The 13,032-nt window shown below is 44.4% G+C and overlaps 1 protein-coding gene across 5 annotated transcripts in view; it reads right to left on the bottom strand.

Moving 5' to 3' along the window:
* PIP4P2 (phosphatidylinositol-4,5-bisphosphate 4-phosphatase 2) overlaps positions 1-13,032 on the bottom strand; it is a 52,943-nt gene that overhangs the window by 32,245 nt on the left and 7,666 nt on the right. For 4 of the 5 annotated variants that reach the window (XR_003096424.1, XR_003096425.1, XM_014525132.1 and 1 more), the window contains 3 exons: positions 12,206-12,354; positions 9,580-9,686; positions 5,397-5,520 (listed from right to left, as the gene is read on the bottom strand). Coding sequence is in view for 3 of the 5 variants with exons in the window: in XM_014525132.1 (XP_014380618.1) it covers positions 5,397-5,520; positions 9,580-9,686; positions 12,206-12,354 (380 nt within the window). In the remaining 2 variants the exon portion in view is untranslated. The remainder of the gene's footprint in view (positions 1-5,396; positions 5,521-9,579; positions 9,687-12,205; positions 12,355-13,032) is intronic. The other variant, XM_025216577.1, reaches the window with a different exon arrangement.

The following is a 13,032-nucleotide window of genomic DNA, read 5'->3' as shown; positions in this document are numbered from 1 at the left end:
GGCCCCAATTGCCGCTGCCAGAGCCAGGGAGTGCGGGGGTTAAAAAAAAAAAAAAAAGGGTCAGGACTAGGCTGGGGCCGGTTGGGAGGGGGATGGGGCAGGGCAGCCATGGGGCCTTCTCCCGCGGCTCCCTCCGCCCGGGGAGAGGCAGGAGGAGCCACAGGAAAACCTACAGCCGCCCAGCTGTGCTTGCCTTTCCCTGGCTGATCTAAGTCTCTGAAGCAGCGTTGAAACTCCTAAACAGATTTGGCCGAATCGAAACAGAGCAGTGATCTAAAACACCAAAATGAATCACTGTCCTCCAAAACGGCTGAATCTGAAATGAGACACAGCCATTTTGCACAGCCCTGGCCTTGGCTAAGAGAGATGTTTCACTGCATATCTGAGAGGAAATGGAAGGGATCTACAAAATATGATGGACAAATATACACTCTGAAGAGACAAGGAAATCCTAGTCTACCTGTAGTTGGAATACTATGGTAAAAGATACCTTTACAGAATAGTCGACAAACAGTTACTCATGGAAAAAGTGAGGGAGAAATGAACAACAGAATTATTTCATACTAAAAGTTCCTCTGGAAATCCAACTCTCTCTAGTTTATTATCCTATTTAATGTCAAATAGGGCATAGGTAGGGACCTACCGAATTCACAGCGGAAGTGGGCTCTGCAGCAGCTCCTTTCATCTTGCAGGTTTCCCCACATACCCCTCCCCATTGCTGACTGGTTGAGGCGCCCCATGAGCCCTGCTGCTTGCTGCTGACCAGCTGGGAAGCAAAAATGGCACCTTATTTAAAACCATGGTTTTTGCCTCCCTGCCAAATCAGGAGCGAGATGCAGGGCCCCTCTCCCAATCAGTGAGAGGGGAAGAGGGGATGTGGGGGAACATACAAGATGAAAAGAGCTGCTGCGGAGCACACTTCCACCATGAATTCGATAGGTCCCTAGGCAGAGTTATAGCTATAGATCATGCTTCACTACCATGATACCTTTGGGGACAAGTGTCCAAAATAGCTGTTATCTAAAGCAAAATGCATTCTATCACAAATAGGTCACTTTGAAGCAAAAAGAACTCAATACAATTTAAGCTAAAAATTAGATTTCATAGATAACAAAATAAAAAAAGAATTAGGTACAGTCAGCAAATCTTTTGCTTTCACAATGTTCTAGTATTACAGAGGTTACAAGTGCTTGTCTTGACACACAAATGACACAAGCTTAAAAATGTGACTAGCAATGTGATTTGAAAAGTCAAACAAAATACAGTATTTGAAAACTTAGTTCTTTAAAGGCTTAAATGCAGTAGGTCTGAGCATAACAATTACTATGGTCTTCTTCATACACAGAATCCCACTTCACAGAAGAACAGAATCTGAAGTCCAAGTAAATTATGGAATTAACAACCTTGATTTTGCCTACAGAGGTAGGAGCACAGATAATTAAAGCCTCAGCGTTTATGAGAATGTCTGAATAATGATGAACTAGAAGGAGAATTTGAATCTTTCTAATAAAAGAAGGCTAAGTAAAGGCTTGTCTGTCCTACTTATTTTAGTTTATAACTTTGCTTTTGCCAGTGCAGATTGAACTAAAGCAGCCCAACACCTAGATTACAACTCTACCTGACTTCACTGTTCAGGCAGGATTCTGGTAGGACTCCATAATGTTTTTTTAACTTCAGCACTAGAAAGATTACTCACATTAGAAGATGATCTTTAATACAGATATTGTATATGGACCCTTTAAAAGTTGCTCTTGGGGGTTGAAGAATTGTTTTAAACAGCATCCTACGTAAGTGTATACGTACCATGGTCATGCAGTTCTGAAACTGTCCAAATTAAACACATGTGTACCCACTTAAGTCAGAATTAAACTCATGAGTATGAGCTTAATTTTTCTGATGTCTGAGGCTAAGTACAGACAGTCAAAAAGCCTGAGGCTGAATTGATTCAATGTAGGCAGCTTCCTTTAAGCTGCATAAGTTGAACTGATAACCAACTGAACTGACATTCAGTTTTCAATTGGGAAAGGAAGGGAGGCTTTAATGACCTAGGCCAGTAGGCAGGGGACTCTAGAGCACATCTCCCAGCCTGCTGGCCATTGCCAGTCCAGCCCTGTGTCCTGAAACCCCTGCTGTTCCCCCACAAGGTGTTAAGAAGCCCCCTGTCTGGGTGCTGGCCCACAATGGAAGAGCCTCCCCCTAAGGAGGTTTCCCCCAGCCCAGGCAGCCCTGGGGAGCAGAGGGGAATTTCCCACTCCCCACCTCCCTTCCCAGTTGCTGATTGCTTCAGCCACTGCCACAGTAGGGAGGGAACAGAAGTCCTTTGGGCCAGGTGCCTGCCCATGCAACCAAGCATAGGGGCAGTGGACAGCCCCCAGCTTGGGGAGCTTCCACCCACCCCAGCCCAGGCCCCCAATATGGGGCAGCCCCAGGGAACTGAGGGGAATTCTCCCCTCCCCAACCCAAACCCTTGCCTTAACTACAGCAAGTGTCAGGGATAGCCCAGGGAGCAGAGGGAAAATCAGCAGCTGGGAAAGGGGAGGGGCGAGGGCTGCCAGGGTCTGAAGGCCCCCACCACAGGGGCTTTTCCTCCCCACCACTTGCTGTGTAGACCCTGGCTAGGGAGACTTGGGTTCTGTTCCCCTGCCCTGCCATCCCTATGGACAGACAGACACAGTCAGGAAGCATGCTAAGGACCAGAGGGGCAAGGCAGTCCCTGCTCCATTGGGGCAGGCAGCATAGCCCAGGGCTGCAAAGCATCCTGGGATGCCAGAGGACTGTGAGCTAACTTGAACCAGGAAGGGATGTGGGACAGAAATTCCATAAGCTAGCTTGATCTAAATGCATTAAGTCTGATACTACATCCAAACAGGTTCATCTTAAAACCGGTTTTGGTCATTTTGAAAGCGGTTTATGTGCACTGAACTCCTGTCCCATTTAAAGCAGTTTCTGATCACTTAAACTGGCTTATGTGTAACTTCAGTCCCTAGCTGGAATGCTTAAATCATGATAAATTTAAATCCATGTAGAACTTAAACATTTCTTTTTATAATGAAAAGGGCAGAAAGTCAAGAGATGGAATTTATGTTTCCCAGATTCCACAGATCTTCTGGCTTCCAAAATCTTGATAATGGATTTTCAAGTGTGGTTTCCAACTTCCTAGTTCCTTTCCAAAGTCATAGAATCATAGAAAAATAGAACTAGAAGTGATCACAGGAGGTCATCTAGTCCAGCCTCCTGTTCAAAGGAGGATCATCCCTGCCTGAATCATTCTAGAAAAGTGTTTGCCAACCCTGTTCTTAAAAAGTTTGGGAACAACCATCACACCCAAGTACCAAGTATAATGCCCAGAACAAACACACCCTTTACCTTCAAAAGCCTACAAGAACCTTTCATTCATTCCTAACAGACTCAGATTTAAACTAGTGTTTAAGGTGATGATCAGTGCACACCAATCAATCTGTTAACACACATACAGGATTTGTAGGAATAAATATAGAAGAAACTGCAAAGGAGCTGTTCTCCTGCAGCATTACAAAACAAGCTAGAGCCTTTACCTTGGCCCTATAAATTTAACTAAAGAGTACAGGAACCATACCTATTAAACACTACAAAGATGGAAGGACCCATTGCTCCAACAAGGTTGGAAGATAATTTATTTAGGAAGTAAGCACTAGTCTTGGTCATTGCGGCAGGGCACTCACTGTTTGTGCCTGCCACTTAAAGGGCCTGGAGCTAGCAGCTGCCAGGTGCCTGATGAGGCATTTTGAACCTAGGGCTGCCCATATAAACAGGGCAGTTTTCTGCTGGAGGCCAGGCAACAACATCGCCTTGCTGCAGGTATCATCTGGAGATAAGGGAGGAGCTGTAGGGGATGGTCAGGAGGATCCTGGTTCTGGGTATGACCTAAAACTGCACCCTGGCAGGAGTGGGTGGCCTGGTGGGGCTCCCAGTGGTGCAGGAGCCCCCAGGAAATGCCAGGCCAGTTCCCACCCTGGTGAAAGGCAGGTCGGGGAGCCTTAACCTCTAGCCCCCACAACCGGGTGCGTTACCCTTTTTGTAGGGTCTGGAGGGCAGACCCCCAGAGAGAGTAAGGCCATAGACTCGCACCTGTCTGGATTTCCCCTGACTGGTCAATGCTGGGGCCAGGACCAGAAGGGTCGAAGGGCCAGGAGCCCATTGCGAGGAACGCCCAAGAGCCGAGGGCCTGGGGTTCCAACTGGCCTGGAGGTGGGCCAGGGCTAGTGAGCCAAAGGTCCCGGGGGGACCACACCTGGAAGGGGAAGCATTTCAGGGAGCTATGCTTCCCAGGATGAAGGTGGATTAGGCTGCCAGAATGGAGGGATCATAGAGGGATTCAACACTAGGATTATGGGGCCCAGCATGGGGCTGGTGATTGTGAGAACATCTGAATGCCGTCTGTGAGGCTTGGGCTGCGGTGTAGGGGAGGAACGGAGCCACAGATAGCGCCCCCTGGCATCGGGTCAAGCAATGGGCAGTCTCCCACTTGATTAACATCTATTAAATAATTAACAACAAGGCATGGCAGGATAGAAGGCAGGCAGTTAGCCCAGAAACAGGTGGGCAGGCCACAGGGAAATCGGCCCTGAGAAGGCCCCCTGTTACAGTCATCTTACCCTGGCAAAACACAAGTCTGCTGTTCATATACAGAACACAATTCCCAAACATAGGTTGGGGAAATTAAAGCCAGTTTCCCCAAACTAAAGTAATGATCAGCATTGTTGCACATGCTAATTCTATATTACACTTTAAACAGAAGGGATCATGGAAATCAGGAAGGATACACAATTATTTCAAGGTAGCTTATTTCTCAGTCCTCCTACACAAAGATAATTCAGTTATTTACTCAAGTTCTCAAACGTTTTCAAATTTAGATATAAACTGAAGTTCCAGTCTTTCAAGGATGATATGTGCTTGCTTAGAGTTAAGCATGCACCCAAGTTCTGCATAACTGGCGTCCAGGCAGAGAACATTTCATCCAAGAGTGCAAGTTCTAGAAAGTTATAAGTGACCGAAAAAGGTAACTATAACAAGCACCGACTATACTATCTTAACTGTCATGGAACATACTTGTACGCTAACAAAAATAGGTCCTTATACAGTTCCCATCAGTAGGGCAATAATTATGGGTTTGACTGATCCCTCGATGCAAGAAATACTGGGTATTCCTTGAACATACATGTGGGAAAAATCCCAGCTACCAACTGTTCAGATATGCTTTACCTCAAAACATGAAATCAGCTTACCAAGAGCTTTAGTTTCACATCAGTGATAGATGGCTGGGAAGACTCTAGGATGCAATTCCAGGACTTTCAATAGTAGCAGATATGAGAGAGAAAATGTGGCCTTCGGACTCGCAATGCAGACTGGTTACTTACCAAAAATGTATTTCCACAGTGTCCACACACTACCCTAGTACCATCTGGCTGAACAGACAAGGCAGGTTGAGCTGGCTGTTCTTCTGGAATCAGCATCACTGGACCAAGATTAATGATGCGTCTACTGTGGTAAGAATATTAAATGCATGTTGTCATTAGGCTGGTGAAGGGGAAGGCGTATGCAAGTGATTAGCACTAGACACAAACATGTTTTTATACCTATAAAATGTATTAAAACATATTAAAAATGCACCAATTTGGGTCTCTCCCCCTACAGGGTTTTCCAAATAGATAAAGGATTTCTTATCTTCCCCCTGCCTCCACTGGAGGTTATATTACCATCCACTTAAGTGGAAACTATTACAGAGAGAAAAGACATAGTCAGCAAATGGCAAAGAGCTTGGGGTTTATAAGAACTCTCTCTCAGACATAGTCCATCAAGCCTGGAATAACCAGACAATCAAGCTTGTGAACTGGGACAGGCAAAAGTGGCCAGAGAAAATATGCAGCAGGGCTAAGGAATATTTTTTGGTCTTCTAGGCAAAATTATTTCCCCAATCAGTTTTTACCCCGATTAAAAATGAGGGATTGTTCCCTATTATTTCCTCCAGCCAAATTCCTTCTTCCTACCCTACCCAGTTCACCCTAAACCAAACCAGGCAGCCTCTCTGTACTTTCTGTAGCCAAAAAGTCATTCAAATCTGGTGGATCAGAAGAATACTGGAAATGCTATGCTTTGCTTAATCAAAAACTTTTAATACACTAAATCCAGGGTGTCAAACTCATTTGGTCCTGTTTAGCCAGATCCAAACTATGGGGCTTCTTGTAGGCTGGACAGCCCACCTCTGGCAGCAGAGCAATCAACAGTGGCATTAACCCCTTAGGTTCTGGCAGCTGCACAGTTCCTGCTTCTGACCTACATTCCTAACAGGGATCCAAAACTGGGAATTCACTAGTGGAGCAAGCAATATTAACTCCCCAGGTGCTGTCCCTGCAAATGTAATTGCTCTGGTAGCCACTGGGGTTAATGCCCCCCCCCAAGACAGTCCTAGAGGCCACATGTTTGATACCCCTGCATTCATCTAACATCAAGTTCACCCTACCAATATATCAGTGCCATATCAGATTGGCACCGATAAAAGCAAAATTAACATCAGCAGCTATCAGCTTTTTAGGCTGGTATAGCCAATAATGTACCAATAAATGTAATATGCCTTCTAGCTGGAGCCCCCAGACACCATGCACAGGTGCACAGCCGCACGCATGAACACAGCCAGGAACGCACTCAGGCAGCATGGAGAGCAGCACCTTGCAGGTAAGTTTTTGGATGGGAAGAAAACGGAGCGGGGGGGGGCAGATTAAGGCCCCCACAGTGAGGGAGGGTGTGGGGCAGGGTGGTGAATGGGACCCTGTGGCCCAGGCAGGGAATGGGATGGAGCCGTGGGCAGCTCATCCAGGGGATCAGCATCCCAGCGCTTAAAAATGGCAGTGGGGGCACTTGAACTAATGTTCATTGAAAGAGCTTTAGTTCAAGTGCCGACGACACCTTTTTTAAGCACCGGGATGCTTTTAACTGGAGCGGAGCCCAGTGGGGCAAGGGTGGAGATGGGCTGGCTGCTGTGGGCTTGGAGCTCTTTGCCCCAGGAGCCATGCGCTAGCCATGTCACACCCCCTACCCATCTAGCAGCAGAAGGAACAGCTCACCACCACCAGTGCCACCAGATGGGCAGGGGATGCAGCATGGCCAGTGTGCAGCTCCTGGGGTAAAGGCAGCAGGGTGAAGAACCCCGAGCCCACAGTGGGCAGCCCGCCTCCACCCTGGCCCCGCTCAAGTTAAAAGGTTCCGGTGCTTAAAAATTGTGGTGGCAGTGCTTGAACTAAAGCTCATTCAATGAGCTTTAGTTCAAGTGCCCCTGCCACCATTTTTAAATGCCGGGACACTGATCCCCTGGACAAGCCACCCGTGGCTCTGTCCCACTCCCTGCCCTGGCCCCAGGGTCCTTCACTGCCCTGCCCCTGCTCCACTCCTTCCCTAACCATGGGGTGCTCGATGTTCACACCCCATGCCCCTTCCCCTCCACAGACTTGCCTGCAGGCCCTGTTCTCCATGCTGCCCGGCTGCATTCCTGTAGATCGGTTATTGTATCGGTATCAGCTGATATTCTTGGTGAATAATTTGCTATCTGTATCAGTACACCCCAATATGATACTAATAAAGTCACCAATTTCTAGCTCTTAATACCATGTAATGTCAATGTGTGTCATTTGCTTGATTTTATGATCAAGTAATCCACAGTGGATTATTCCATATTTCAAATTTAGTCATATAAACTTGTTCATGCAGAATAACAGCACATGAAAAAAACCAATAGGAAAATTCTCACTGGGTTCTGCTCATTTCTGGCACTGGGAACCTGACGGAGGTGCGATGGTGGGAAACAACAAAGTCTTGCAATGCACAAGGTCTCTCTCCCTTTGTCATACTGACAGAGTTAAGATTTGCAGACACTGATCTTGAGCTGGTTCCTCTTTAGAATAGGTGGAAGGATTCATAGAGAGCCCTTCACAGAGAATAGCCTGCTACAGAAAGCACTGCCCACAGTCTGCTCAAAAATCTGCTCAGTTATCCCCACAAACAAGGCATATCTTAGAGCTGCTCAGAAGGTATTCACTGTTGGGAATGATCATTTAATAAGATTAGGGTATTTAGGTTTTTTGCTGCATTTTTACCTGTATATTAAATGCTGTGACAACAGCAGGACAAGAAATGGCTATCCCATCCTGCAAGTATGTCTGAGATTTCAGAAGCTTTTCTTCTTCTGCACTGGCACAAAACAAGACCTTTTCAAGTTTCCCAAGAAGAAAGACACCCCTTCCCATGCTCCAGAACAAGCTTGGTGGTCAGTGCAGATGACGCTGTGTAGGCTTTGCTCTGCCTAATTGCTTCAGTTGGAGCTCCTGTACTTTACAGTTACTGGGGGCGGGGGTGGGGTAGGGATAGGAGGGAGGCGCAGAGGGAGATATTACTGCTGTATACAGCCTGTTATGGCACTCATCAGGGAGTTGTGTATAATGAATATTTTCTTCTTGCAATGAATATTTAATTATGTATACAAAACTCCAACAGGACAGACTGAGACTCGCATCAGAACAGCTGAATGCGCCTTGATTAGGACACTCACTTGAGATATGATGCAGGATACCCAGGTTAAAGCCACTGATCTAAATCATGCACTAAAAGGATTTGAACCAATGTCCCAAACACCCTAGGTATCTGCCAGGATCAGCAAGCTATCAGCTCCTTGCAATTGTAGATGCTTCAAATTTAATGGGGAATCCCCTTATGGATATAAAAAAAATTCTTCACTGATATAACTTTTCACATGCTCCATGAAAAGATTCACTTTTAACTAAGCTAGTATTTTCAAATTGGGAGAGGAGGAGAGGAAACAGTTGAAAAATTCCAACCAGTTCTAGTTACAACTAGGATAGTCAGAATTTCACTCATGGTACTCAAGTATGCACCAGAACCATCCTATGCATTGAGAGATGCCTCTTTTTTTAAGGCTGGAAGAACACAATATCAGATTGCTTAAATCAGCTAATTATTCTAAGTAAAGAGAAGCAATATATCCTCAGGGTGTTTTGAAGAAGAAAGGATAGGTGGCATTTCTTCAAAGAGATATTGCAGGTTTTCACAGTTCATGAGCTATAAAAGGGGTGTAATAAAGTAAGTTGTGTCCTTGCCACTTTTCTGGGGAAAATTAGATGCAGCATTTACCAGAATTTAAGTGTTCACCCCATTGTATCGTTACTGCCTTCATATATTCCTTGTAAAATATATAAAACATACAACTTAAGTGAAATACCATTCCATAAAAAAAATGGAGATATTTGAAGCCAATCCCAAACAGACTATAGTTACTATGGCACAAGGTATAATTTTTTTCTTTAAGTATGTTAACATAATGAATCAGGTAAATTAATATCTGACCAGAGCTCTGTGCAAATGCTTGTAAATATAGTTTTAATGAAATGATCAAAGTCTATACTTTCTTTATTTTATAATGACTTAAATATCTGTGTACCTTTAGCTACTTATTTACAATATTTGCATTACAATATCATCCTAGCAATTTTATTATAAATGAAATGGAACTACTGCAGTTGAGAATTTTCTTACCAGTTGGGTCTTGGACAGCCTATTCTTCGAGATGTATCCTTACAGATTAGGAGACAATTACATGGACATCTAACATACTTCTTCCCTGAAGGAGGGTTTTTGATTGGCTAGACCAGAGAAAAGACGACAGATATTAGCCTTGAAATAATGAACTTTGCTTTATTTTTTAATTCCTTAAAGGTACGGCCACATGGACATCTTAGCCGCTCTGAAAAGGATGGGAGAGCTGCTACACCACAGCATGCAGCAGATGATACGGTTTAACTGGTATGTCCAGAAATGGATTCAGTGGGATATGGCACTATGGTCACATCATTCTTCAATGCTGTGAGCTCCAGTCTTGTCCACCAGGCACACGTGTAATGAGCTCTCTGCCTCTACCACACTCTCCTTCTCAATTTCCTGGACCTGCTCCTGGTTAGGTTTATATGAATCTGTATCAGTGGTGCTCAAATCTTTTGGCCCCATGGGCCAGATGATCGGCACCTGGCTGGATCATGCCTCGTGCATCTTGGCCCCATGCACCCAATATAGTGTGCAAGGCTTTTATATAGCCTGTGGGACTCCCCATGGGTTTGCAAATTTGACAGCAGGGGAGCAGCAGTTAAGGCTGCCCCACTACCAAGCTTTCAGACCCATGGGGAGTTCTGAGGGCCAGATGACACAGCTTGGTAGGCCAGATCTGGCCTGTGGGCTGGGGATCAAACACCACTAGTCTATATCAATATAAAATAGCTAAATAGTCCTTAATTTGATAGCAAATGGAGCCAGGTTAGAGTTGGAGGGACTTTGTTCCTCTTATCACTGCAGAATTATACACTGTAACAGCTTGTATTAGTATCCCACTAAAGATAGAGTATGCACATATACATAAAGTATCACAGTAAACAAGTCACCATGAGGTAAATTAGGGTGTGAATTAATAGTGGTTTAAGCCAGTGGTGCTCAATTTCCCCACCCCCTGTGGGCCAGATCTGGCTGGTGTTCCTCATCTGGCACCCGGGGTGGGCACAGTGAGCACCATTTGGCCATGAGGAGGCAGGCAGGGGGTAGTATGGTCCCAAGCCAGCCCCAAGGTGGGTGAAGTGGGGAGGATGGGGAACAGCCCAGCCCTGACAGCCACGCAGGGCTTGCGGCTTGGCAAACTGGCAGGGAAGGGAGGGTGACCATATTAATGGCTACTGCTCCCCTGCCATCACATTTCCCAACCCAGGTGGAGTCCCGCAGACCAGATGCCAAGGCTCCACAGGCTGTATCTGGCCCATGGGCCAGAGGTTGAGCACCCCTGGTTTAAATGCTACTCCACTAACTGCCTTGCTGCATGCTCTGACAAATGCAAGTTAGCTAACTCCTCAATGAAAGCAGGACAAATTACTTTGTGGTAAGGCTAAAAGTACACATACAGGCAGTGACCATAGAGAACCTGTACTGTTAAATTCACACCCTAACTTATCCCCAGTAGTTTCTACAATCACAACTATAATATACAGCCACCTGTGAACATATGTATAAAAAACAAACCAAGGACTTTATGATCCAGTGGAAAAAGTGAAACATTCATATCCTGAGAATTGTAATTGCATTAAGCATTAACTTAAATGTTTTTTAAACAAATAACCCCGCTTAAGTGTTAAATGGGTAAGCTTTGCCTTTTCATGATAAACCCACTGACTGCAAGGCGGTTCAGTTCAGTGAAAACAAGATATTTCAGAATGAAGTAGAACCGGGATACTTCACAGGGTTAGGTCCTCCCTCTTCTGTGAAGATAAGGGTTTGCAAAGTAACCAGGGGAATACAGAGCCACAGACAGTAGGACTGCTAAGCTTTTATTTCAAATGGCACTTCTTTGCTGATTAGCTGTACAGGACTACTGAGTGAAAAAGCAGTGCCTTTTGAAGAAAGCCAGACCAAATACCTGACTGGTTTGCCCTTAATTTGGCAGCCTGCTGCAAATCAAGTTGCTTCCAAACCACCTGGATAATGACCACCTCTGTTCTACTACATCAACTACTAACACAGGAATTTAGCTTCTATGTTTCTTCTCAAAGGAAAATCATAAATATCCAAAAGCTGAGAGATTTACTCTTGATAATGCTATAGGAGTTCACACTATCACAGTTGGCAGGGGAAAAGGTTTTTACTGCTAAAAGGCAAATTACTATTTTTCTTTTAAAAACATCACATAGATCTGTCAGATTTGGGGGGGAGGAGGGGGGAGAGAGAGGAAGGGGCTAATAACCAGTTATCATTACTAAGTTAAAACTAAATGTTCTTAACCCTTGCAGTGTTAACCAAGGGCTGGACTAGATAAGATAGCCATACTTTTCCATTTTGCCCAAAGAATCTGTCAACTGTTTCCATAAGCATCTTCACATTCCTTAACATATTTCTGATATACTTTCATTTTAATTGACAGAGTTAGTAATAACAACTACAATTACTTGACACTTCTCAATATAAAATACTATAACCCTCTGGCAAAGCTTTAAAATCACTATACCCTCAAATTTGCCTGCTAGTTCATTTTAGTAATTAGTTATGTGGACCAGGGACCTACCCTTTCTAGGTAACAGGAATTGATAACAGCATGTCAATAACAACAGAAAGAGCTAAAAACCCAATTTACCGTAGCTTCATTGCAAACTGTGCACTTAACAACATGCTGGTGAAGCTTGCCATCCAAATTGATTAGAGACTGGCACACACGGCAGTTTATTACAGGAACACCACTGGCATCTGGACTGGCAATGGCGGTATATGGAGGTGGGAGTTCTGCTGCAGAGAAATGATGAAATAAGTTTAAAAAAAAACCAAACCCATAGGGATCCCAAGCTCACTCTTCACCAGAGAAATATTTCTGGCAATTAGAAATAGCTTGAAACAAGAATAAGAGCATTATTAGGTGGTATGATAATATGAGTAATTGTCAAACTAATTGCACTTATGAGTATTTTATAAAAGGGACATTAGTCCTACTTCAATGTAAAGAATACTGACAATTCAGAAGCATTACATGATACAATAGGGAAGCAAAAAAGACAGAACAACTACCCCTGTAACCCTGCATTGTTGTTCTCTGAGCATTTGGTACCAGATTCTTTCACTCCAAAAAAGTCAAAGAACAAAAAAAGTTCTTTAAGAGTTAGCATTGATTATTGAAGGATAAGGAAGAGTTATAAAAAACAGACAGCTGGAGAACTCGAAGCAACAATGAAATCATCCAAAGAGGGTGAAACACTAGGAAAAGTATTTTTAGTGAAATATAAAAAGGTGGGTACTAGAAGCAGCCAAAGAAAGTTAGAGAAAGTGAAATTCAGAATTTCAAAAGTACCCTTCTTTCCAAGTCAAGTTTATAAGCTTAATCCTATAACATGTAGCAACCCTTAAGGTCCTGAGGCCCCTCACCTTCCACTGAAGGTAGCTCTTCTGAGAGGCCTGCCAATATTTCTAGAG

Source organism: Alligator sinensis, unplaced genomic scaffold, assembly GCF_000455745.1.
Source record: "Alligator sinensis unplaced genomic scaffold, ASM45574v1 scaffold946_1, whole genome shotgun sequence".
NCBI lineage: Eukaryota > Metazoa > Chordata > Crocodylia > Alligatoridae > Alligator > Alligator sinensis.
This window is presented reverse-complemented; position numbering and strand designations above follow the sequence as displayed.